This window comes from Oncorhynchus mykiss, chromosome 17, assembly GCF_013265735.2.
Source record: "Oncorhynchus mykiss isolate Arlee chromosome 17, USDA_OmykA_1.1, whole genome shotgun sequence".
In the NCBI taxonomy this organism is placed as follows: Eukaryota; Metazoa; Chordata; class Actinopteri; order Salmoniformes; family Salmonidae; genus Oncorhynchus; species Oncorhynchus mykiss.
In genome coordinates, this window is record NC_048581.1 from 26,859,438 (window position 1) to 26,884,062 (window position 24,625).

The following is a 24,625-nucleotide window of genomic DNA, read 5'->3' on the forward strand; positions in this document are numbered from 1 at the left end:
CGTTGTCCCACAGTACTAACGTTGCATTATCACACAGTACTAATGTTGCATTATCACACAATACTAACGTTGCATTATCACACAGTACTAACGTTGCATTATCCCACAGTACTAACGCTGCATCGTCACACAGTGCTTACACTGCATCGTCACACAGTACTAACACTGCATCGTCACACAGTGCTAACACTGCATCGTCACACAGTACTAACACTGCATCGTCACACAGTACTAACACTGCATCGTCGCACAGTACTAACACTGCATTATCGCACAGTACTAACACTGCATCATCACACAGTACTAACACTGCATCATCACACGGTGCTAACACTGCATCATCACACAGTACTAACACTGCATCATCACACAGTACTAACACTGCATTATCACACAGTACTAACACTGCATCATCACACAGTACGAACACTGCATCATCACACAGTACTAACACTGCATCATCACACAGTACTAACACTGCATCATCACACAGTACTAACACTGCATCATCACACAGTACTAACAAGGCATTATCACACAGTGCTAACACTGCATCATCACACAGTATTAACACTGCATCATCACACAGTACTAACACTGCATTATCACACAGTACTAACACTGCATTATCACACAGTACTAACACTGCATCATCACACAGTATTAACACTGCATCATCACACAGTACTAACACTGCATTATCACACAGTACTAACACTGCATTATCACACAGTGCTAACACTGCATCATCACACAGTAGTAACACTGCATCATCACACAGTATTAACACTGCATCATCACACAGTGCTAACACTGCATCATCACACAGTGCTAACACTGCATCATCACACAGTACTAACACTGCATTATCGCACAGTACTAACACTGCATCATCACACAGTACTAACACTGCATTATCGCACAGTACTAACACTGCATCATCACACAGTACTAACACTGCATCATCACACGGTGCTAACACTGCATCATCACACAGTACTAACACTGCATCATCACACAGTACTAACACTGCATTATCAAACAGTACTAACACTGCATCATCACACAGTACGAACACTGCATCATCACACAGTACTAACACTGCATCATCACACAGTACTAACCTGCATCATCACACAGTACTAACACTGCATCATCACACAGTACTAACAAGGCATTATCACACAGTGCTAACACTGCATCATCACACAGTATTAACACTGCATCATCACACAGTACTAACACTGCATTATCACACAGTACTAACACTGCATTATCACACAGTACTAACACTGCATCATCACACAGTATTAACACTGCATCATCACACAGTACTAACACTGCATTATCACACAGTACTAACACTGCATTGTCACACAGTACGAACACTGCATCATCACACAGTACTAACACTGCATCATCACACAGTACTAACACTGCATCATCACACAGTACTAACACTGCATCATCACACAGTACTAACAAGGCATTATCACACAGTGCTAACACGGCATCATCACACAGTATTAACACTGCATCATCACACAGTACTAACACTGCATTATCACACAGTACTAACACTGCATTATCACACAGTACTAACACTGCATCATCACACAGTATTAACACTGCATCATCACACAGTACTAACACTGCATTATCACACAGTACTAACACTGCATTGTCACACAGTACTAACACTGCATCGTCACACAGTGCTAAAACTGCATTATCACGGCAGATTGAAGACATTAGACCTAAGAGGGAGGGGGAGAGATGTGACTAAGTCAGACAGAAAAAGGGGAAGTCTTCAGCAAAAAAAGGAGAGAGAGAAAAAAGACAGACATTACATGTGGCTAAGGCTGTGAGCAAGTAATGGAGCGAGACAGAATAGCCGGTAAGTTCTGGGCTCTCAAACTTTTTTCTTCTGCGTAGTTTGGAGTCTTTTTCATTGAAGAAAAGCTGCTTAATTCTCTCTTTTCTAACTCACTTGGTAACTTTAGTTTGCTGCCTTGCCTGTGTAGAGGAAGCCACGAGTCATTCGAGGTTCTGTTTGCTTAGTCGGGCAGTACAGTAGACGCTGGGGCACGCTGTCTGTCTAGTCCGCTTGCCTCACTACTGTTTGAAGAGTTTAGGACTAACCAATTCATCTTGCTAGTAAATTCCACAATAATATGATCATTGGCTCTAATTCTCTCCATTTTTAAGCGTTGACATGTAATAGTTTACTCTACAGCGGGTGGTTGTCTTTGTCTCTTTCTGACACTGTCAGCTGTGAGATAGTGGACGGCTTGCCTTTACTGAGTGAGTGGGCGAGTGAGTGAGTGGGTGAGTGAGTGAGTGAGTAGGCATCATGTGAAGAAGTGTCTTAAGCCCTATGACTACAAGGTATCCTGGACACTACTACGGAAAGAAATGTGGAAAAGCCACAAACATCTGCAATTTGTGACTGAGGCATTGCAGTAGGATTGCATTGGATATGAGGGACAAATGATTTACTTCAGCTGACCCTGATGTGGGAGCTAGACTACAGACATGATTCACTCTGAATAATGTCATGGCCATGCGTACAAGGGCGTTTATGCTTGATTTCAGTCATCTGGATTAACTATGGTTGATGGGAAAGTCTATTTTTAATTATGGGATGAGGCATGAGCTCATAATATGCTTTTTTTGCGGTTGTGGCCTCCGCCAGCGTCTTTCAGGAAAACCTGGCACGTCCCACACACTGTGTCCTGTCCGACTGCGTCTTGTCATGCTGTGTCCTCCCCGCTGTTGCTCTCAACTTCAGGGTTGATATTCCTCCACTTCCCCTGTTCATGTCACCCTCTCTGTTTACACACAGTGCTACGACTGAAGCTATCTCTGATCCATAGATCTGCCTAATCAAAATCTTTCATTGGATTTTCAGTTTTTTTGGTACGTTTTGCGTGTAGAGGGGCTTCTAAACTGGCCCGTATGGGCTCAGACTGGATTAAAACGATAAGGCTAATCCAACAGGCTTGTGGAGATTAGCGTCGGACGTCAAACTGAGCGTCACTCTGAATATTTGCCTTCATTCAGCTGCTAATGAGATGGCTCCGCTTCAGCTCCGAGTGCATCTGATCTGCTGTGCAGACTCTGTATAGTTCTAGATTAGACCACAGGGAGGCAGTGTTGCTATGTGAGTTTTCCCTTAGCCATCTGTCTCTGCAGGCAGTCAGTGGACCACCATTTCACTGAGTTCTGTGAAAAGTTCCATGTGGATGATTCATATTTTGCAGACGAGGATTTCTTTCTTGTGTGAGTTGGAAGAATCTAGCCAAGTCGGACGTTGGCGGGGGCGAGGAGAAGTGTGAGGTTTTTCCACAGCTCGAGCGTTTGGTGGCAGCAGTCGCCTTTCACCCAGGAAGCCCTGGGCTGAGCAACTTCCTGTTTCTGCTCAACTCTTCATTTTGTTTTTATGGGGTTGTTTTTAGATGTGTTGCTATGACAATCAACGTTTCCTCACAAAAAAACATGACTTGTTTTAAGAGTGATATGAGCTACAGTATTAAGTCTCAGCTGGACATTTTGGACCCGTGATCTGAGCCTCTGTCGCCACTCTCCGTTTTGGCTCTGTAGTGTTTCAAACCTCTCTGCTATAAACCGTAGCGTCAGTCCTCAGAGTTACGGCCGTGGTGTAGCCTCAGTACCCTCGGCTGTGCTGGATTTAAGATAATATGTTCAATGTGATGTCTTATTGATCATCTCTACGTATGGGCAGCACATTGTGCTATAATGGCAGATAGTTGACTCACTCAATGTGTCTGGCTGGTGCTTCAGTGGAAAAATGAAAACCGATGATTAATAGTGGAATTGAGAGGAGATCAGAAATGCCTTTTAACTGTCTGTATTGTGACATTTTAAATAGAGATATGATCAGTACAGGATATCCTGTTGGGTGATGCTCTCATCACAGCCATGGCAGGCTATTGGTGGCTGAGGTGGTAGTTGATAGACCAGTTGAGGTCAATGTGGAGGGAGGGAGGTGACGGTAGGGCTTTGCTCTGAACACTGGTTCTTACATGCTCTGGATCAACACAAGGCCTGTTCAGTGTGTCACACGTCAGCTTACTCATCCTTCGGCTGCTGTGTGTGAATTTTCCTTTGAATTTGTTTGGGTTTTGTGCAATGTAAACAGTGCAGTGAATGCAGGCGATAGCCAATGCAGTACCCTTAAGACACAGCACAACAAACACATGCAAGACTCCACCCACACACATGCACACTACCCAATGGCTAACCCCTGTAGAGGATGTTGCAAGGCTCTTTGTGTTCCATAAAAGCAATGCACAGGATTTCCTCCATGAGTCAGCTGTCGACACTTCTACCTTCCCACCTCTCTGCACCCTACCTTTTATTGTCTGCTAATATTATTATTTCTCCACTAGGATAAGACCGGGCCCAAAGAACATGGCCCTGGACATTGAGAACAGGAAAGAAGGAAACTGGGCAGGCAGCCCCACCTTTTGGTGTTGGGAGTTTGGCTGGTGCTAGGCTATTATATGGAAATGACGGAACAGGGGTCAAATCTGGGGTTAGGTTAGTCATGATATATTCGTCAATGGATACTAGTAGTCTTGAAGGTGTATCACGACAAGGGCCAGCTCTCGTGTGACCCTTGTATGATCTACGGGTCTGACTGGGCCTTGCACCAGTGGAACATTCATTGAAGGTGTGGGAAATGCTAATGTAACCTGTAGGGAATGCTACAATAATGGTGTGTTTAGATGGTACGAGGTAGACGGTAGATGGCAAAGCCGATGTCATTGTTTTCAATGAGAGCACGACAGTAAATGTCATTGAGGCTGGCGGTGAATGCCGTCAGCCGCCACGGTAGATGGGACTTGCGGCCAGAGTTAAAAAAATGCAACTTTTGCCGTCTGCCATAGCGTCGTTTTTTTACCGGATGTTGATTTGCATTGTTTGTTTACTGAAATCACCATAGCAACGCATACCATTGTGCTGACTTGCTTTAGCCTTCACCATCTTGCTTGCTTTCTTGTCTCGCTATGTTCTGTTCTTTATTGTTGTCTTATTATTATCTATCCTGATGCCTAGTCACTTTACCCTGCCTTCATGTACATACATGTATCTACCTCAAATACCTTGTTATTATATACCCAATACCCTACTCAACAAATTGGATGCAGTCTATCACAGTGCCATCCGTTTTGTCACCAAAGCCCCATATACTACCCACCGTTGCGACCTGTACGTTCTCGTTGGCTGGCCCTCACTTCATACTCGTCGCCAAACCCACTGGCTCCATGTCATCTACAAGACCCTGCTAGGTAAAGTCCCCCCTTATCTCAGCTCGCTGGTCACCATAGCATCACCCACCTGTAGCACGCGCTCTAGCAGGTCTATCTCTCTGGTCACCCCCAAAACCAATTATTTCTTTGGCCGCCTCTCCTTCCAGTTCTCTGCTGCCAATGACTGGAACGAACTACAAAAATCTCTGAAACTGGAAACACTTATCTCCCTCACTAGCTTTAAGCACCAGCTGTCAGAGCAGCTCACAGATTACTGCACCTGTACATAGCCCACCTATAATTTAGCCCAAACAACTACCTCTTTCCCAACTGTATTTATTTTATTTGACTTATTTAGCTCCTTTGCACCCCATTATTTTTATTTCTACTTTGCACATTCTTCCCCTGCAAATCTACCATTCCCGTGTTTTAGTTGCTATATTGTATTTACTTTACCACCATGGCCTTTTTTGCCTTTACCTCCCTTATCTCACCTCATTTGCTCACATTGTATATAGACTTGTTTCTACTGTATTATTGACTGTATGTTTGTTTTACTCCATGTGTAACTCTGTGTCGTTGTATGTGTCGAACTGCTTTGCTTTATCTTGGCCAGGTCGCAATTGTAAATGAGAACTTGTTCTCAACTTGCCTACCTTAAATAAAGGTGAAATTAAATAAAAAATAAATGTTCTATCCTGGTGCCTAGTCACTTTACCCTGCCTTCATGTACATATCTACCTCATATACCTTATTATTATCTATCCTGATGCCTAGTCACTTTACCCTGCCTTCATGTACATATCTACCTCAAATACCTTATTATTATCTATCCTGATGCCTAGTCACTTTACCCTGCCTTCATGTACATATCTACCTCAAATACCTTATTATTATCTATCCTGATGCCTGGTCACTTTACCCTGCCTTCATGTACATATCTACCTCAAATACCTTATTATTATCTATCCTGATGCCTAGTCACTTTACCCTGCCTTCATGTACATATCTACCTCAAATACCTTATTATTATCTATCCTGATGCCTAGTCACTTTACCCTGCCTTCATGTACATATCTACCTCATATACCTTATTATTATCTATCCTGATGCCTAGTCACTTTACCCTGCCTTCATGTACATATCTACCTCAAATACCTTATTATTATCTATCCTGATGCCTGGTCACTTTACCCTGCCTTCATGTACATATCTACCTCAAATACCTTATTATTATCTATCCTGATGCCTGGTCACTTTACCCTGCCTTCATGTACATATCTACCTCAAATACCTTATTATTATCTATCCTGATGCCTAGTCACTTTACCCTGCCTTCATGTACATATCTACCTCAAATACCTTATTGTTATCTATCCTGATGCCTGGTCACTTTACCCTGCCTTCATGTACATATCTACCTCAAATACCTTATTATTATCTATCCTGATGCCTAGTCACTTTACCCTGCCTTCATGTACATATCTACCTCAAATACCTCATACTACTGCACATTGATCTGGTACTGGTACTCCCTGTATATACATTCTTGTATACTTTATTTTATTCCTCTTGTGTTACTATTTTTCTTTTTTATTCTAATTTCTTAAACTCTGCATTGTTGGGAAGGGCTCGAAAGCAAGCATTTCACAGTAAAGTCTACACCTGTTGTATTCGGCGCCTGTGACAAATAAAATTTGATTTGATGACTGGTATGATGTTTTTTTTTTGCGGCCCTCGTCTAAATGCATCATAACGTGACATGTGGAAAGGCACACTTCATCGCACAGTGTGTGTTTTATGCCTGATGGGAAAAGCGTGAAATGATCCAGTCAGGCTAGGAGTCCTGGCGTGTTTACGACTTCTAGTTGGACAGCTCTCACGCGCTCTTGCTTTCTCTCTCTCTCTCTCACTCCTTCTCTGAGTTTTATTATCCCGTTTAATTCCGTAGAGTTTCTCTACTCAAGCTTTTATTGAAGCCAAGTTCATTTAGCTCCGTCAATTTCATCAGCAGTCATCAAGCGCAGTGTTGCCATGCTGTCTGGACCGAAAGGTCAGGACAATCACGTTTTAAAAGGTGTCATTTTAGAGAAACTGTCTAATCCCACACACACACACACACACACACACACTCATAAAAGGAATTGATGTGGGGCGACTGGTTTTGTGTCACCTCCTGGTGATGAACGTCTATGGTTGTGTGTTCCTATTCTTCTGAAATTGGCCTGACAACTAAGTCTGCAGGTACAACCAGTCAAGTATTAGGAGGCCTACACCGTAAGTGACAAAGCTAACCCACATATACTGGGGAGAGATGACGTGATATAGTCCGTGTGAATATGTGAAGAGTCCTAGACCAGCCTATCCTATAAGTGCATTGTACTGACCCAAACCGGCACCCGTTTACACAAACAACATGCATCGACACCACAGCTCTCCTGTCTCCTCTCTCTCTCTCTCTCTCTCTCTCTCTGCCATGATCCAGGACCAGGCTGTATTGTTTTGGTGGAGATTTTTCTACAGTTTAGCCCTACAGTTTAGCCCTGAGCCTTCAAACACTGTTTAGTGTACATTTCAGGGGTACTGAAACACACACGCGCTCCAGATGTTGTTTTGAAAATCTGTCTCCCGATGCCTGGAAGGGAGCCATCATCTGCGTGTGCGTGTGCGTTTGCGTGCGTGTTTAGATAAATATATGATGGCTGGGGAGGTGCGTATTTCGCACGGTGTGTTTTAGGTTTAATTGAGGACTGAGGCTGTGTGGCATATGGTTTACAGTACTGCCACTGGGGCTGAGTACCAGGGGGCCACACACTGCTACATTTGACCAAATATACATACATGAATGCACATGCATGGGTTAGTGAGGATGTCCTGCAACACACACACACCACACACCTATACACAGCTGTCAGGTTTACTGGATGTATGACACACAGAATGTGGGTATGTGAGTACTTATGAGGCTGACTCAACCCATGGTTGCTTTCAGCACTAAGAGGCACCGCACACAATCCATAGAAGACTGTAACCTTTGCAACACAGCACACGTGGTAAACATGGTAGCAGTCTAGCAGAAGTATTCCAATCCTATAACTGGTATATATCATAAACACACACACTCCATAGTCCTTGGACACACACACTCTACCTGACAGCCTCTGGCCCTGGTCCCTAGACACTCGCCATAGAAAGGAACCAGAACACACAATAAAACACAACAGTACCGCTCCTGACCTGAAGGTGTTAGGGTGAGGCAATGCCAGCCACCAGGTGGGCCCAGATTCCTATGATGATATTGACCTTCTCAAAAATACCTTTTCATTCATACAGCCGGCTAGTATACATAGTACACATTCACAAGACGGAAATTGCTTGTTGGCATCAGAGGTGTCCTCTGTATGGTCCATATGCTCAACTAAGGGTGAAATACACTGTGTGATTACAATGTTGACTTCCTGTAGGTCTCAACATGTCTGGCTCCAAACAGGAAGTGAGTTGCTCTGGAAAAGCCATGAGTCACTCATCACTAATTACGCTATTGCTTTGTTAGTGTAGAATGCTAACGGGAGATCATAAGCAGATAGCTCTACTATTGCTTTGTTAGCGTAGAATGCTAACGGGAGCTCATAAGCAGATAGCTCTACTATTGCTTTGTTAGCGTAGAATGCTAACGGGAGATCATAAGCAGATAGCTCTACTATTGCTTTGTTAGCGTAGAATGCTAACGGGAGATCATATGCAAATAGCTCTACTATTGCGTCCTAATGCTAATTACTGCAGGGTGACTGCGGTGCAGACTTTAGTATGAAGCACAAGGACAACAATATGTTATTTTTTGTCTTTTTCTATTATTTTATATCAACAGTTTTCCAAGCTTGCTTCAGAACTTGGTACTCACCCCCCAAAAAGTAGTCCCCAGGGACATGTAATCACCACTCCGATCAAATGCTGTCTTATCAAGCTCATTCCCGCGTTGTGTTATTAGGTTACACACTCTCCGAAATCCCCACAGATCTTAACTTCCTGTGTTTTCTCTCGGAACCATTTTTTAACAGGGAGTGAGTGTGTGTGTGACTCGCTCCCTAGCCACCCTAGGCCCTACAGTGTAATCAGTCAGGAAACTTCCAGAGAAATTAGTGTTCTTTAATTAGAGAGGTAGTGAGTCAAAGGATGAGTCTGAAATGGAACCCTATTACATGTGTGTGTGTGTGTGTGTGTGTGTGTGTGTGTGTGTGTGTGTGTGTGTGTATGTATATATATATATATATATATATATATATATAATCCTTTTTTTATTTTTTTTATTTAACTAGGCAAGTCAGTTAAGAAATAATTCTTATTTACAATGACATCCTACCCAGGCCAAACCTGGACAACGCTGGTCCAATTGTGCTCCGACCTATGGGACTCCCAATCACTGCCAGATGTGATGCAGCCTGGACTGTACTATATAGTGCACTACCTTTTGACCAGGGCTCATATAGTGCACTACCCTTTTGACCAGGACTCATATAGTGCACTACCTTTTTGACCAGGGCTCATATAGTGCACTACCTTTTTGACCGGGGCTCATATAGTGCACTACCTTTTTGTCCAGGGCTCATATAGTGCACTACCTTTTTGACCAGGGCTCATATAGTGCACTACCTTTTTGACCAGGGCTCATATAGTGCACTACCTTTTTGACCAGGGCTCATATTGTGCACTACCTTTTTGTCCAGGGCCCTATATAAGGAAAAGGGTGCCATTGCAGATTCTGTCAGACTTTGTGTCAGGAAAGTACCAGAGAAGTGAGTGTTTTTTAATTAGTGGTCGTGAGGCAGAATTCCATGTTTATCTATAACTACTGAGGTACTTTCTGAGGTGGTCAGTTCATGTTAGCTCGAGTGGAGTGGGACTGAGTGGCTTGAGGTTTATGAAGGCCATTTTTGAGGGCCTGACTTTTTGACTGGTTGGCTGAGGGAAGAGGAGCTTGCTGGTTGATTACATGAGGCCAGGAAGTTGGTTAAGTGGCTGTGTGACATTTCCCCTGTTGGCTCATGTCTTTTTACATGTTGTAGAATGTTATGGGATCAGACTTGACACACAGACACAGTCATGCACGCACACACACACACAGTCATGCACGAACACACGCACACGCACACACACACTCACACACACACTCATTGAGAGGGAGACGGCAGTCAGGGAGATGCACAAAAAAAGAGGGAGGGAGTTTCTCTCTGAGGGGAGGAGAGGAGGGCTTGCCTTTCACTCTCTGAAGACTGAACGCTGCGATGTAGTGCCAGGCATAGGAGGAAGCAGAGAAAAAGAAGTTGCTCCTTTAAGAAAGCTGTGGGCTTGGATCAGATTGACTACTCAGCACTCTGGTTTTTACACTGGCTCCTAATTTGGGATTTATTTAGAATCAGTAGAGGGACTGTGGAACGTTACCTTGATTGGGAAGGGATTTGGAAATTCTGTTTACTTTTATATCAAACCAGCAACATGTCTGACTCCAAGGTTACTGCTCACTTGGACGGAATTATCTCGGACTTTGAAGGTTTGTCATGTTTTGAATTCTCCGTTTTGATTACTCTCTTTTACTTGTCACAGACCTTCCCATCGACAGCCAGTGGTGACTAACGACTGAAGACAACTGATGCCCAAAATACTATTTCCAGATCAAATTTACAATTGAGTCACTTCTTCACTTAACAGCACTGGTCTCTCCCTTCTCTCGCTCGCTCTGTTTTTGTTTCTCGAGTTTGTTTGTGTGTGTGTGTGCGCATTGGGCATGTGTTCCCCTCGGTTTCTTAATCTGAGTCTGTTATTGATCATATCCTAGTTACATCAGTAGAGTACCCCAGTATTGACAGTGCTACTCCACCACAGGAAACGTTACAACGGAAAGCATTAAAGGGACTCATAGCAAAGCCTCATCTGGCCACCGCATCAAACCCCCATTCATTCACAACTCCTCAGTGTGTCCCCTCTCTCTCCTTTGTTTTCCTAGCTGTCCTGTGAAGCTAACATTGATTTCCTTTGTTGTCCTCTTCCTCCTTTCCTCTTCCTCCTCCGGTCCGAGTGTGTCCTTCCCTCCAGCTGTGAGAGGTCTGACAGGACCGTCACACACTGACGTTTGTTTTGCTATCCTTGTGGGGAACAAACAATTGATTCCCATTCAAATTCCTATTTTCCCTAACCCCAAGGGGTGCACGGTTTTGGTTTTTGCCCTAACTAAACAGCTGATTAAAATTATCAAAGCTTGATGATTAGTTGATTATTTGAATCTGCTGTTTTCTGCTAGGGCATTAAAAAAAACATGCACCCCTTGGGGTCCCAAGGACCGAGTTTGGGAAACCCTGCCCTAACCCCTAATCCTTAATCTAACCTTCACCCTGAAACTAAACCTAACCCCTAATCCTTAATCTAACCTTCACCCTGAAACTAAACCTAACCCCTAATCCTTAATCTAACCTTCACCCTGAAACTAAACCTAACCCCTAATCCTTAATCTAACCTTCACCCTGAAACTAAACCTAACCCCTAATCCTTAATCCAACCTTAACCCTAAAACTAAACGTAACCCCTAACTGTATCTCTAACCCTAATTATAAGCCTAAACCTAACCGCTAAGGCTAAAAAAAACTTTTTCCTTGTGGGCTTGACAAAATGTACCCATTTGTCTGAATTTTCTTGTTTTACTATCCTTGTGAGGACTCTGGAGGCCGATTACGTGAAGGTTATTAAAAGAGCAGTGGTACTATCGAGCAGTGTGCGGGTTTCTTATTTTTATCCCCACAAGGACAGTAAAACCAAAACACACACACATTGAACTGAAAGTGTGCTTACTCCGTCAGATCTGAGAAACTGAATGTGTGACTGAACACAGTTAAACATTTCAGTATTATTAATTCATTGGTTTAGGGCCATATGGACGCAGTCCAGCACTTGATGAGCGTCGGGTTCTCGCTCTCTTGGTCAGATCAGTCTAAATGTGCATTCACTCCCTTGGAATTACACTTCTGGATGTGTGGTCCTGTTTTAGAAAGTCCCTTAAAACAGTATCGGTCAGACCTTGTAAGACCTTGCTCTTTTGAGAGAGAAAGGATTGTGGTGATCTCTCCATATTGGACAGACCAGACTCTGTCTCCCACATCTGTAGGTTTATGTTTTTTTGGTGAGTGATTATGTGTTCAGTAGCAGTACTGCATGATCAAATGGATGAAAAAGACCATATCAGTGCCATGTTAGCGGGATGATGTCAGCCACCCTGTCACTCAGCCTGTCCTCTCAGGCAGTTGTGCATTCTGCTTGTATCTGATTCTCCCTGGTATCTGATCTGGGGGCTGTGTAGAAATATCACTACTTGTGTCTGATTCTCCCTGGTATCTGATCTGGGGGCTGTGTAGAAATATCACTACTTGTGTCTGATTCTCCCTGGTATCTGATCTGGGGGCTGTGTAGAAATATCACTACTTGTGTCTGATTCTCCCTGGTATCTGATCTGGGGGCTGTGTAGAAATATCACTACTTGTATCTGATTCTCCCTGGTATCTGATCTGGGGGATGTGTAGAAATATCACTACTTGTGTCTGATTCTCCCTGGTATCTGATCTGGGGGCTGTGTAGAAATATCACTACTTGTGTCTGATTCTCCCTGGTATCTGATCTGGGGGCTGTGTAGAAATATCACTACTTGTGTCTGATTCTCCCTGGTATCTGATCTGGGGGCTGTGTAGAAATATCACTACTTGTGTCTGATTCTCCCTGGTATCTGATCTGGGGGCTGTGTAGAAATATCACTACTTGTATCTGATTCTCCCTGGTATCTGATCTGGGGGCTGTGTAGAATTATCACTACTTGTATCTGATTCTCCCTGGTATCTGATCTGGGGGCTGTGTAGAAATATCACTACTTGTATCTGATTCTCCCTGGTATCTGATCTGGGGGCTGTGTAGAAATATCACTACTTGTATCTGATTCTCCCTGGTATCTGATCTGGGGGCTGTGTAGAAATATCACTACTTGTATCTGATTCTCCCTGGTATCTGATCTGGGGGCTGTGTAGAAATATCACTACTTGTCACACACTGCTGCTGAAGCACTGCTGTCGTAGGCCTACTCTTCCATTTACTGGCAAATCCAGTCTGGTCTCTTATCTGTCTGTCTCTCAGCTCAAACTAAACGTGTGGGGATTTTCCAGAGGCTTGTTGTTTGTGGACAGTGTGTGTTTTTAGAGTGTGTGGTTTATGTTAGTGCGTCGGTATGGATTTTTATTTCTTCTCTTTGAGTGCATCTGAGATCAACATCAAGTCATAAAGCCTTGGTCTCGTATACCGCTCTCTGATAAACTGAATGAGCTGAACAGTGAATCAACCGCATAGTGAATCAACTGCACAGTGAATCGACTCGATAGCGAATAGGCCTACTCATCAACAGTGAATAGTCCTCTCACGGTCTGTTTGCCGTGGTGGAGTTTGAAATAGCTGCAGGTGTTGTCTGGAATCTGTCCACTCTTGATACTTCTGACATTGGAAACGGCTCCTGTGGTCAACGAGGGATGTAAATCAGGGTGGCAGTAGCCTGCAGTACAGAAGGCTTTCTAGTCGTTAACCTGTGGGTGTTGCTTGTTCAAAGGAATGAACTATGCCTTACCTGCCAAGCACCCAGGGGTTCAGACTGAAAGGTATGGAGCCAAGCACTACTGAACTACCAACAGCTGCGTTCACTTTGAGTTCCTCTATATCTTTCTTTCTCTCTCTCTCTCTTTGCCTCTGTCGCTCGCTCTCTCTACTAGAATTATTTTTTGCTGAACCTGGTGTCAGCCAGAACACGAGCGAGTTACACACGCCGTGTGTCAGCATAAACCCAACAGTGTCCAGAGAAGACATAAAGGAAGTGGTTATTTGACACCCTACCATTAGCGGTGGCTAACCTTTGGACTGATCAAGTGGAATATAAGGGGAGGGTTTGAGTAACTTTATCGGTCAGTCGATGGCCTTGCCTTGTCAGACTTGGTTTTGAAAGATTTCTATGATATTATAATTCCACTTCATAATGTTGTAGCCCGCTTCTGTTGACACTGGCAGAACCGCTGTGTGCGTATGAAGTGCCACGGAGCTCAACTTCACCGTTACAGTTTGTGTTAGTGTATCAAGATAAAGTGTTGTCAACTTGAATGGACATTTCATTCAAGCCATAATCGCTGTTTTGCCAGTGGGTTTGGCATTGTATGTACAGTAGTAAATGTCTGACACTGCACAGTTTTAAATGCTAGCATTATATCATCATGCCTCTTATGTTTTCATAGACCGTAATCTGGCAGTATTACAGTAACTGTCAGTGTTCTCATCGTTCCACCGTCATGTGATATTGATCAGGAAGTGAGCGAGTCTGGAATGTAAGAGATGGGTAAGTGGTTCAGTGAGACAACCATTGACTACAGACTTAAAACCATGGTGTTATGAGCAGAGAAACGTCAGCAATTTTATTTGCCAATATCTTCAGTATCCCATAGATGGTGTGTAATACTATATATTTGCTACAGTACAGTTTTACCTTTTCTGCCCTAAACCTCAAAAAACACACTTGCACATCCGGCCCAATCGACATAAATTAGACTAGACACACACACTGATGAAACTCTAGCATTTGGGCCTCAGAGTTGCGGTCCCCAGGAGAGCTCCCTTCACTCTTCAGTTCTAAGAGGCCGGTCTGAAGGCCGTCTGGCCCCCGTCTAGACCCCTTTCTTTGAGGAAGCTGATCCAGTCGGTCACATCAGGACTCAGACGACATGCCATGGAGCTCAGGGCCCATACTCACCAAGCGTCTCAGTGAAGGAGTATTGAACAAGGCCTGGGACTCTAACATGAAGGCCACCATGATGTCCGTTGGCCTTGTTTAGTAAGATAGTGTACTGATGTGGATGAGCTGTAGTGCAACAGTGGGCCCTAGAGAACGCAACCTCATGTCTTGACCTTTTCAGTCAGTTTTAGTGTACGTCTATGGTCTCTCTCTCTCGCCCTCTCTTTCCTCAGTGTTCAATCTTTTCTCTAGCCTCACTAAACCCCACAACAGGATGCGGTGGTGACTTTGATCTTTCGGACCTCAGTCAGAACCAACACAACCAGGAAGTCAGTCTCGTTCTATAACTACCGTGAGACTGTAAACAGGAAACAATCGTTATGGTTCGATTGGCTCGTTTGGTCGGAGCATAGTTACATTTCACAGGTCCTGCATAAAAAAATCTAATTTTAAGCATCACACGCTTCGTAAATAATAGGTGTAGACTGACAGTGAAACGCATACTGACTGTGTTAACTCAAACCATGAGATAAAAGCACCTGCATAACTGTAGAATTATCATAAACCTATCTCTTTCTAGCTGCATCAGAGCTGTACAAGTATCTGTTGTCCATTACTCTATCTGTGTGTCCTTGAGGAGATGAGCTAACGCCAGTGATGCACACAGGGACAGGAAGTCAAGGCTAGCACCTGGGCCTAGCAGGGTGGGAGAGAGAACAAAAGTCTGTTTCCTCCTCTCTATTGAAATCTATTTAGGTGGGCCGGGGATGATAGCAGTATCGCGATACTCGTTAGTGTCATGGCAGGGAAACAAAACACAAAGCAGATTTCTTTAAGGGAACAGTCCTAATGTTGAAAACAGACATCATTATGTTGTCATCCAGAGCCACATGTATTTCTTTTCCAAGCTATAGTACACAATATTTTACATACAGTTGGTTTTTAAAGGACCAAAGAGTTGAGTCTGCTTCGTGTTTTCATTGTTGCCATGGATATGTTTTTGCGATACTGGTATCTTCCCGGCCCTACTATTTAGGTCAGGTGGGAGAGAGCCTCCATCTTAGCGTGTTGTGCTATGCTAGGACCAGGAGTTTTCCTAACCACAACATCTGGCCAGGGAAAACTCTGTTGGCCCAGTTATAGGCCTGGACTAGGGCCCAGATTTGTTCTTGGTCAGGAAAAATGCCAGGCCCTGTGGCCATTGTTATGGTCATCCCCCTCGCAAGAGGCTGTGGGACACAGAACACCAAGAGGTAGGCTACACAGGGAGAGAGAGAAGTAGGCTCTGTTTGTTAAGGAGATTCCGCAGAGACGTTCTGTATTTCCAGCTCATTGTCTGGGAATGCCATTTCACTTGGGGGAAGAGACGGTATCGTCCGTCTGGCCTTCGCTCACGTCGGGATACTGGCGCTCCGGGATCCCAGGTCCATCCAGCACGTGTGAAATCCATGACAGGGATATCCTTGGATGCTTCCTCGGAAACACGTGATCCTTCTTCTCTGTCTTCTAGTGGAATGATGTTTGAAAGAGTGACCTCTGAATGTATAGAAAACCGTGGGAAAACCGCATGGTAGAACTGAGTCGAGGAACATTCCTATTTCGCTATAGTAATTCCCGTAATGCCTCTCTCTGAAGTCCTTGCCAGGCATATGGCGACCGTTGAGAAAGTTTCATCTCTAGGTCATATTAAATCATATGCAGCCATCTTGGATGTTATGACAACACTTAAGTCCTATCAGTGTTAGGCTTATACTGACTGTCTCTCTATGCAGGCAACCCTGGAACCTGTTCAAGAGCATGTAACGTTAAAGAACATTCAGATAGAAATGTACGTGGTAGAAAAGATAGGGCTGTCTGTCAGATTGAATAGGGAATCATGTCAGCTCTGTTCATTCTGTTTCTGTCTGCAATGTTCAGAACATTTCAGATCACTGGATACACCAATGGTCTTTCAGCTCACTGTTTGCGATGCACTAAGCAGCAGACTGATTTGGCAGGTCAAATCCTAGTCCTGGACCGAGTTGAAAGTAGCCAGAACCTTGGAATCATTCAGCACAATCATAGAACACGAGAGGGAGGAAAGGGGGGTTATGGGGGATGGAGTCCAGTGGCAAAGTGGTTTGGACATGGAAATAACTTGTTCTGTTTTATAAGCGGCATATGGGATTGGGTCTCCCGTTCTAATTGAAGATATGGGAGATGGGACGTGTTTTTAGTAACAGCCAAAGCAACACACATCCTTAAAATGGAGGGCTAAAATGTTTTTATAATGCCTCGTAGACTCCGGAATTGAACTCCAATATTCCCCAAATCATGAGAGCGTAATGGAGGAAGCATGAGAGAATAACAGTTAGTCGTTGGAAATAAATGTTTAGTTGAGAACCTTTTTTAAAAGGTGTTTTGGGGGTTGTTAAGAGCATTTAGCACCTACAGGATGTACACATGAGACCCTTCAAATACAGTTAGGAGGTTTAGCAGTTTGCTAACGCTGCTATGCTAACGTTGGTTAGCTAGCTTTTCAATGCACAGGGAATGCAAGAACAAGGAAAGGCAGATCAGCAAAATAAAATGGAAAGATGTATGGTAACCATGGCAGCAGTGAGTGTTTAAATAGAGAGATACAGAGGGAAGGGGACTAGCAACACCAATCATACGACAGCATATAGACATCATGGACACTTGAGGCAGCTTCATTAAATAGTACCCACAAAACACCAGTCTCAATGTCAACAGTGAAGAGGTGACTCCGGGATGCTGGCCTTCTAGGCAGAGTTTCTCTGTCCAGTGTCTGTGTTCTTTAGCCCATCTTAATCTTTTCTCTTTATTGGCCAGTCTGAGATATGGCTTTTTCTTTGCAACTCTGCCTAGAAGGCCAGCATCCCGGAGTCGCCTCTTCACTGTTAAAGTTGAGACTGGTGTTTTGTGGGTACTATTTAATGAAGCTGCCAGTTGAGGACTTGTGAGGCGTCTTGTGTGCTTTTCTTTTCTTTCAAAAACAGGACATTTCTAAGTGACCCCAAACTTTTGAACGGTAGTGTTCCTTGCATGCATGCACGCGTGTAGGCGCGCACACACACACACACACACACACACACACACACACACACACACTCTTTAGGCCATAACAGAACTGAACATGGAGTTACTGAGTAGTACAGTGGGGTCATGGATGTGTGTGACTGTGATGTCATAACCAACTCGTAACCACAGGGACTAGCTGAGCATCTTCTCCATGGGATTCAAGTTGACTTCTAAGAGGCAATGCCTACAAGGCCAAACTAGCCTCATGTTTTTGTTCAAACTTATTTTTAGGATTTTCTCACAAAGCCACCAGTACCCTGGGGGGAGGTGTGTCTCCTTTTGTTAATTTGGTATTAATGCATTGTACTCATCCATATCATACAATATTCAAGAGTGCATGTAGAGAATACAAGGCAGATATATGACTTTCATTTATATAAGGCTATTGAAGTCTAAGGCCATTTGAGGCCGTGCAAGTGGGTGTATAAATTGGACCACATTTTATAACATACAGTACCACACTGTGTCATACAACTGGCACCAGTTAAACTTGTATAAACTTATAGAGTGCCATCTGCAGTCGTATGTAGTGACAGATTGGCACCACTAATAACGAGTTATTGAAATGATTTGAGCTTGGCTTAATTGCTTGTTGCTGCCATTTTCCTTTGTGATGTTGCTGAGATTGCTTTTCCAGCTTCTCTCTACCCACTAACCTCAAGCAGCTACGATGCCAGGAACGTCGAAACAGTTCATGTTGCTCCTCTGGAATTAGAATACACTGTTCATATATTTGCTGTTGTATTTGTTTAGTCCAGGACTAGCAGTAATGTTTGTTTAGGAAACCGGCCCTAAGTGCACTCTGATTATCATCAATGTCAGAAATGGTAGTATGGATGACTCATTGACTGAGTGTGTCTGTCTCATCTCACCCTCCATGCAGCTCTAAAGAGGTCATTTGAGGTGGAGGATGTGGACACCTCGGTCAACTCCTCGCCAGGCTCCCGCCGGGCGCCCAACAACACCAACCACCGCCCCGTCATGTCCCCCACCAGCATCTACTACCGTGAACTGGGCGCCAGCAATAACAACAACGGCTCCATCTCCAAGACCATCATGGGAGGGGGAAGCTCCAAGCCTCCTGAATCCATATCCCGGGGACGCACGGAGCTCTCCATCGACATTTCCTCCAAGCAGGTGGATCCAACCAGCCCTGGTTCCCTCCGATTCGGAGCAAAACGACCCGAGGTCCTAGGCCACTCCAAGACGCCCGAGATGGGCCACAAACGGGAGGTGGCCTTCTCTAAAACGCCCCAGGAGGTGGTGATTCGCACAGGGGCCCGGACCCCCGAGCCACCCAGCCAAGCCCGGAGGTTCGAGCCCCTCAGTCTGGGGGATGGCCCGGCCGTGAGGACCACACCAGGGATCAGCGTCACCAAAGCACCCGAGACAACGGGGAATGGAAAGAACAACCACGAGAACCATGGTCATCATGCACCGGTCCACCACCCGCACCATCCCAACCCCCACCACAACACCATCGTCACCACCATCCGCTGCTCCTCGCCCAACCGCACCAAGTCCCCAAACCCTGACAGTGAGTAACCTCTGACCCTAGGTTTCTTCTCATGAACCCTCTAAGTCCTTAGGTTCCTCATGTGATCCTGGATGTAGTCACTCTGGTGTGTGTGTGTGTGTGTGTGTGTGTGTGTGTGTGTGTGTGTGTGTGTGTGTGTGTGTGTGTGTGTGTGTGTGTGTGTGTGTGTGTGTGTGTGTGTGTGTGTGTGTGTGTGTGTGTGTGTGTGTGTGTGTGTGTGTGTGTGTGTGTGTGTTGCTAACCACTAATCATAGGATCTGGTGTGTTTGGTAGTGTGTGTGTGTGTGTTTGATCTGGGCTGGAGTTCCCCGTGGCATAACACAGGCTTCTGAGCAGAGGCTTTGGTATGAGAAAGCAGACCACTGATCTGGGGACTGTTTCTAGGAGTGGCCTCTCCAACACAGGCTGAGTGCCTCCAGTCTGATACAGCCTGCCTTGGTGGAGAGATGCCACTCTGTAAAAATGTATGAAGGTATGAGTAAGCAAAGTGCATCGTAGACTGGTCTCAGATCTGTTCGTGCTATCTAGCCAACTCAAGTCGTTTTTTTGTCATGCCAAACATGATCTGGGACCAGTGAGGCTAGGTGTATATATAGAAACCGTGTACTATGGTCCTGCATTCATGTCAGCTTTCTGTTTTAAGACTATTGGCAATGTGCACATACCTCCGCAGTACACAGTAGTGTAGGTATCCACATTTTGGATACACTTTTAGTTTTCAAACCTCCAGTGGTGGGGTTACAGAACATTTTCCACAACACATCATCCCCCTCCAGTTGCCCTCCTCTACCACCTCACAGAGGGACTGGAAGATGCAATCACACACACAGTAGAGAGCTCTGGGTCCCCGGAGTGGGCCTGCAAGAGGAGAGGTCTGTTTGATTAAAGCCCAGCCTGGGCCTGTCTGTCACTACGGCCTGTCTCTCCTGTCCCTCCCTCTGCTCTGTCTGGAGCCCAGCGTCTCAGTCCCCGATCAATGAATGTTCGGCTGCTTTGTTCTTCAATTCCCTCTCAACTCAGTCCCCTATCGCTGCATGTACAAAAAATATTCAGGCAATTTGTTCTTCAATTCATACACTCTTGGTAGACTGTGAGATAACAACAAATATTGTTTTATTCTCCTACATATGCAAGTGATGAATGTATAAAGGAACCCTGTCTTTAAGAAAACCAGCGCGTTTTAGCAGTCAGCAGCATCGGACACATTTGGGTTCCCACTTACTCACTTTCCTTTGCTTTGTACTTTCCTTGTCTATCCCTCTCTTTCCTCCTCTCTCTTTCTGACAACACGCGCACAGACACTCCTCTTCTTTCCTCCTCTCTCTTTCTGACAACACGCGCACAGACACTCCTCTTCTTTCCTCCCTCTGCAGATTGAGCGTGTCTCAGGCCCCCAGAAGGGGCGTCCGACACGAGCCAAGTTAGATTCCTGTAAACTGAGGGATAAAACCCGGAGCCAAATATGACCTAATGTGTCAGCATTTACACAGTCTTTAGACGGCATTCAAGCCATATTTAGAAAGCGTTTAGAGAATGTATAAATAACGCTTAGACAACGTTTTAGACCTGAGACTGAGGGAGCACACAGCATGGGGCCAGCTGCAGGGAAACTACAGCTGCTAGATGCATTGGTTTGTTTATCAGATGGTACCCTATTCCCTATATAGTGGGGCTATGGCTCTGGTCAAAGCTAGTGCACTATATAGGGAATAGGGTGCAATTTTGGACACAGAATGTTGGACACAGACAAATGGAGAAAAGCATTCTACTTAGCCTTGCTCGTTCGCTTCCTCAAACTCGAACTCCGCAGTTCTCAAATGAATCATGGCTTTCAGTATTTAATAAACCAGTATGTTCCAGTCAGTGCTATTAGTGATATTGCCAAGTATTCCATGTCTTATTTGGCCTTAATGAACTCTAATTCTGTAGGCTTTTTTCCTGTCGACACAGACCAGTTTAGCATTATGTGTTTGTGGACTGGAACAGTATAAATGACCATACTTTATCATTCGGTACGAGTTTGTAGGCTATACTCCAATATTAGGAGCTCAGATTTGCTGGGACGATTGTGTGTGTGTGTGTGTGTGTGTGTGTGTTTCTTGTAGCCTGGTTCCTACTCAGGCCACGGAGGTCTGGGCTAGTTATTTTCCCAGAGGGAGAGGGCCTTATTAGGGCTCTCAATGAAGGGTGACCTGCCTGGAGGGCCTGAGGCCGGGGCCCACCCTGACTGAGGGACTCTGACCCCTGCTCTGTCCCGCTCCATCTGTCAATGTGGGGAGATGGCGTCAGTGGAGCAGAAACGTGAACAACACAGCACTGTAGTGGACTGCTAGTGGGTTGTTTCCATCAGATTTTGTGTCAAGTAGGAGAAATTGGCTCCAACATAATACATAAGTAGGCCCTAATTAATTTCAATAGGTGACTATGAGTGATAGATGTGGTGGTTTCACAAGTGACTTAAAAGAGAGATTGATCCTCTTTCATCCAACTAGATAATGGTGGATATGAAACTCTTTACATTGGTGTACAGATTGTTGACTCCGTGCCTTGTTTGAAATTTTCCAAGTTACTGTCAGCTGTGTTTTTCTGAGTGATAAGCCGTTTTCCTGTCCATTCAGTTTTTCAAACGGGTAGTGACATCAGAGACACACACTCTGGTTTCCCGGGCTTCCTTCCGTGTGCTGTCCGTCAGGGCGATTGTTTCCCCTCGTCCTGACCTCGCCTCTCTTCCTCTCTCAGCCTGGGTCATGTGATCTGAGCCAGTTGCACTTCCAGCCAGTTGTGTGATCTCACCACAACAGAGTACATCTGGATACATTTTTAGTTTGTTTCTAGGATCAAAATGTCCGTCTCTGATCTCTGTAGGTGGCTCTAAATATCAACAGGTAACTAATGTTTGTAGAACACAAAATAACATGTTTTATATGTACTGCAGAAGAAATTGGAAGACTCTTTAATTGAATCAGTGCACTGTTGCTCCCAATCACACATCTACATTGAACTAAACAGTAGATTGACAGGGTTATGATTTGCCTTGATTGACTACCCTTTTTATTGTATTTAACAGGGCAAGTCAGTTAAGAACAAATTGTTATTTACAATGAAAACCCACTGTTCCCCGGTAGTCCAACTGCCTTGTTCAGGGGCAGAACGACAGATTTTTACCTTGTCAGCTCAGGGACTCTAACCACTAGGCTACCTGCCGCCCTTTGACCTCCGTAGAACCAGAGGTCCATTAGACTGCAGATTACTGTTATATTATACTGTAACAATACAGGGAGGAGTTCCCATTGAGATTCAACTTGACCACTCTGTCCTGGTGGGTGGTTGGTTATGCCATCAGTTCTGACACTTCAAGCCCTCTAACCCAGCATTGGATTTGTTTATATAAATCCTCATAGTGTCTCATTGGCCCTGAACTGACATGTTTGATTGATCAACAAAGTTGTGACGGAGGATTTTGATTGTTCCGTGACCCACTCCTCTCACTGTTCTCCTCCATGCCCCGTCATTCTCCTCTGGTGGCCTGCCTGTGTGTTGTCTGTCCCGGTCCCCTACACCCTTGTACCCCCATGTGACCTTCTGCAGCGTCACACCAGATGAGGGCCCCACTATCCCCTTTCTACACAGAATCCCTCCACACACACACACACACACACACACACACACACACACACAGTGAGAGAGACAGAAGGGTAGGGAGATCCCAGGCTGATTAACATGATTAGCAGTGGACCCCCCAAGAGGAACGTTTAGGGAATAGGGGGGCCGCCATTCCCATCTGGCTAACATCGCGCTAGTTAGTCTCTGACACACACACACACACACACTGGGCCTGTACTGTGAAATCGAGTGTCAACATTCCAAAAGTCAGAATCTTTACCTTTACCTCACTAATTCCCTAGGATTCTAAAGTACTGTGTTCAGTTTCCCCTTCCCCATGTCATTCCATGCCTTGTCACATATGTGGAACTAGAATGACCTACAGCGCTATGTGGTTTTAAACCTTCTCCAGCTTCTTAGTCTTAGTTGAAGCACTCCGATTGGTATCTCAGGTAAAGTCGCTGTAGTAAAGCAGCTCTTGACAGCAGGGCCTGTGGTGTATTCATTACGGAAACCGTTTACCGTTTAAGAACCAAACGGAAGCAAACGGAGCAAAACTATAGTTTCTATTGGACTAATTCAGTTCGATCCCGTCTCGTTTGCTTCCCGTTTAAAAGAAATGTTGCAACAGAATCGGGCGTAATGAATACGCCCCTGGTATCCATCATAGCAAGAGATGCCTCTCTCTCGCTCGCAGGGTATTCATGAAGTCATTCACCAAGTCACTATGGTACGAGGAGAGAAAGGAGGCCCCACTCATTTTAACCAGGCAGATACTGAACTGGAAATTATGCTTATTGGGTGTTCTTAACACATCTTGATGACAAGGAAGGACTATGACACACACACACATGCACGTACGCACACACACACCCCCTCAGACAGTGGTCAGGCGTCTCACAGTTTAATTGCACTCAGCATGACCTGTTGTGTCATTATGAGAGCGAGAGAGAGAGAGAGAGAGAGAGAGAGAGAGAGAGATGTCTGAAATGTCTACTCTTTTGGAACTTCTGTGAGTGTAATGTTTACCCTTAATTTCTATTGTTTAGTTCACTTTTGTTTATCTACTTCACTTGCTTTGGCAATGTTAACATATGTTTCCCATGCCAATAAAGCCCCTTAAATTGAAATTGAATTGAGTAGAGGAGGCTGTCTGCTAGAGCGTATCATCATGGCTCATGTTAAACTGTTTACAGGTTCCAAACCTCTCAGGGTTAGCGTTAGCGGGCTAGGAAAACCACAGACTGAGGTCATTAGACTGCAGTGTTGGCCACTCACTTTCAGCTCCCCTGAGGGATAGCAGCGTTTGCTCATGATGATGTCTGTGGGCGC

The 24,625-nt window shown here is 44.7% G+C and overlaps 1 protein-coding gene across 5 annotated transcripts in view; it reads left to right on the forward strand.

Annotated features, from left to right (window-relative positions):
- sept9b (septin 9b) overlaps positions 1–24,625 on the forward strand; it is an 83,985-nt gene that overhangs the window by 15,144 nt on the left and 44,216 nt on the right. For 3 of the 5 annotated variants that reach the window (XR_005036897.1, XR_005036896.1, XM_036949492.1), the window contains exons 1-2: positions 10,580–10,824; positions 19,037–19,690. Coding sequence is in view for 1 of the 5 variants with exons in the window: in XM_036949492.1 (XP_036805387.1) it covers positions 10,770–10,824; positions 19,037–19,690 (709 nt within the window). In the remaining 4 variants the exon portion in view is untranslated. Of the gene's footprint in view, positions 1–1,786; positions 1,898–10,579; positions 10,825–19,036; positions 19,691–24,625 lie in introns of those variants that run through there. The other 2 variants (XR_005036899.1, XR_005036898.1) reach the window with 2 other exon arrangements.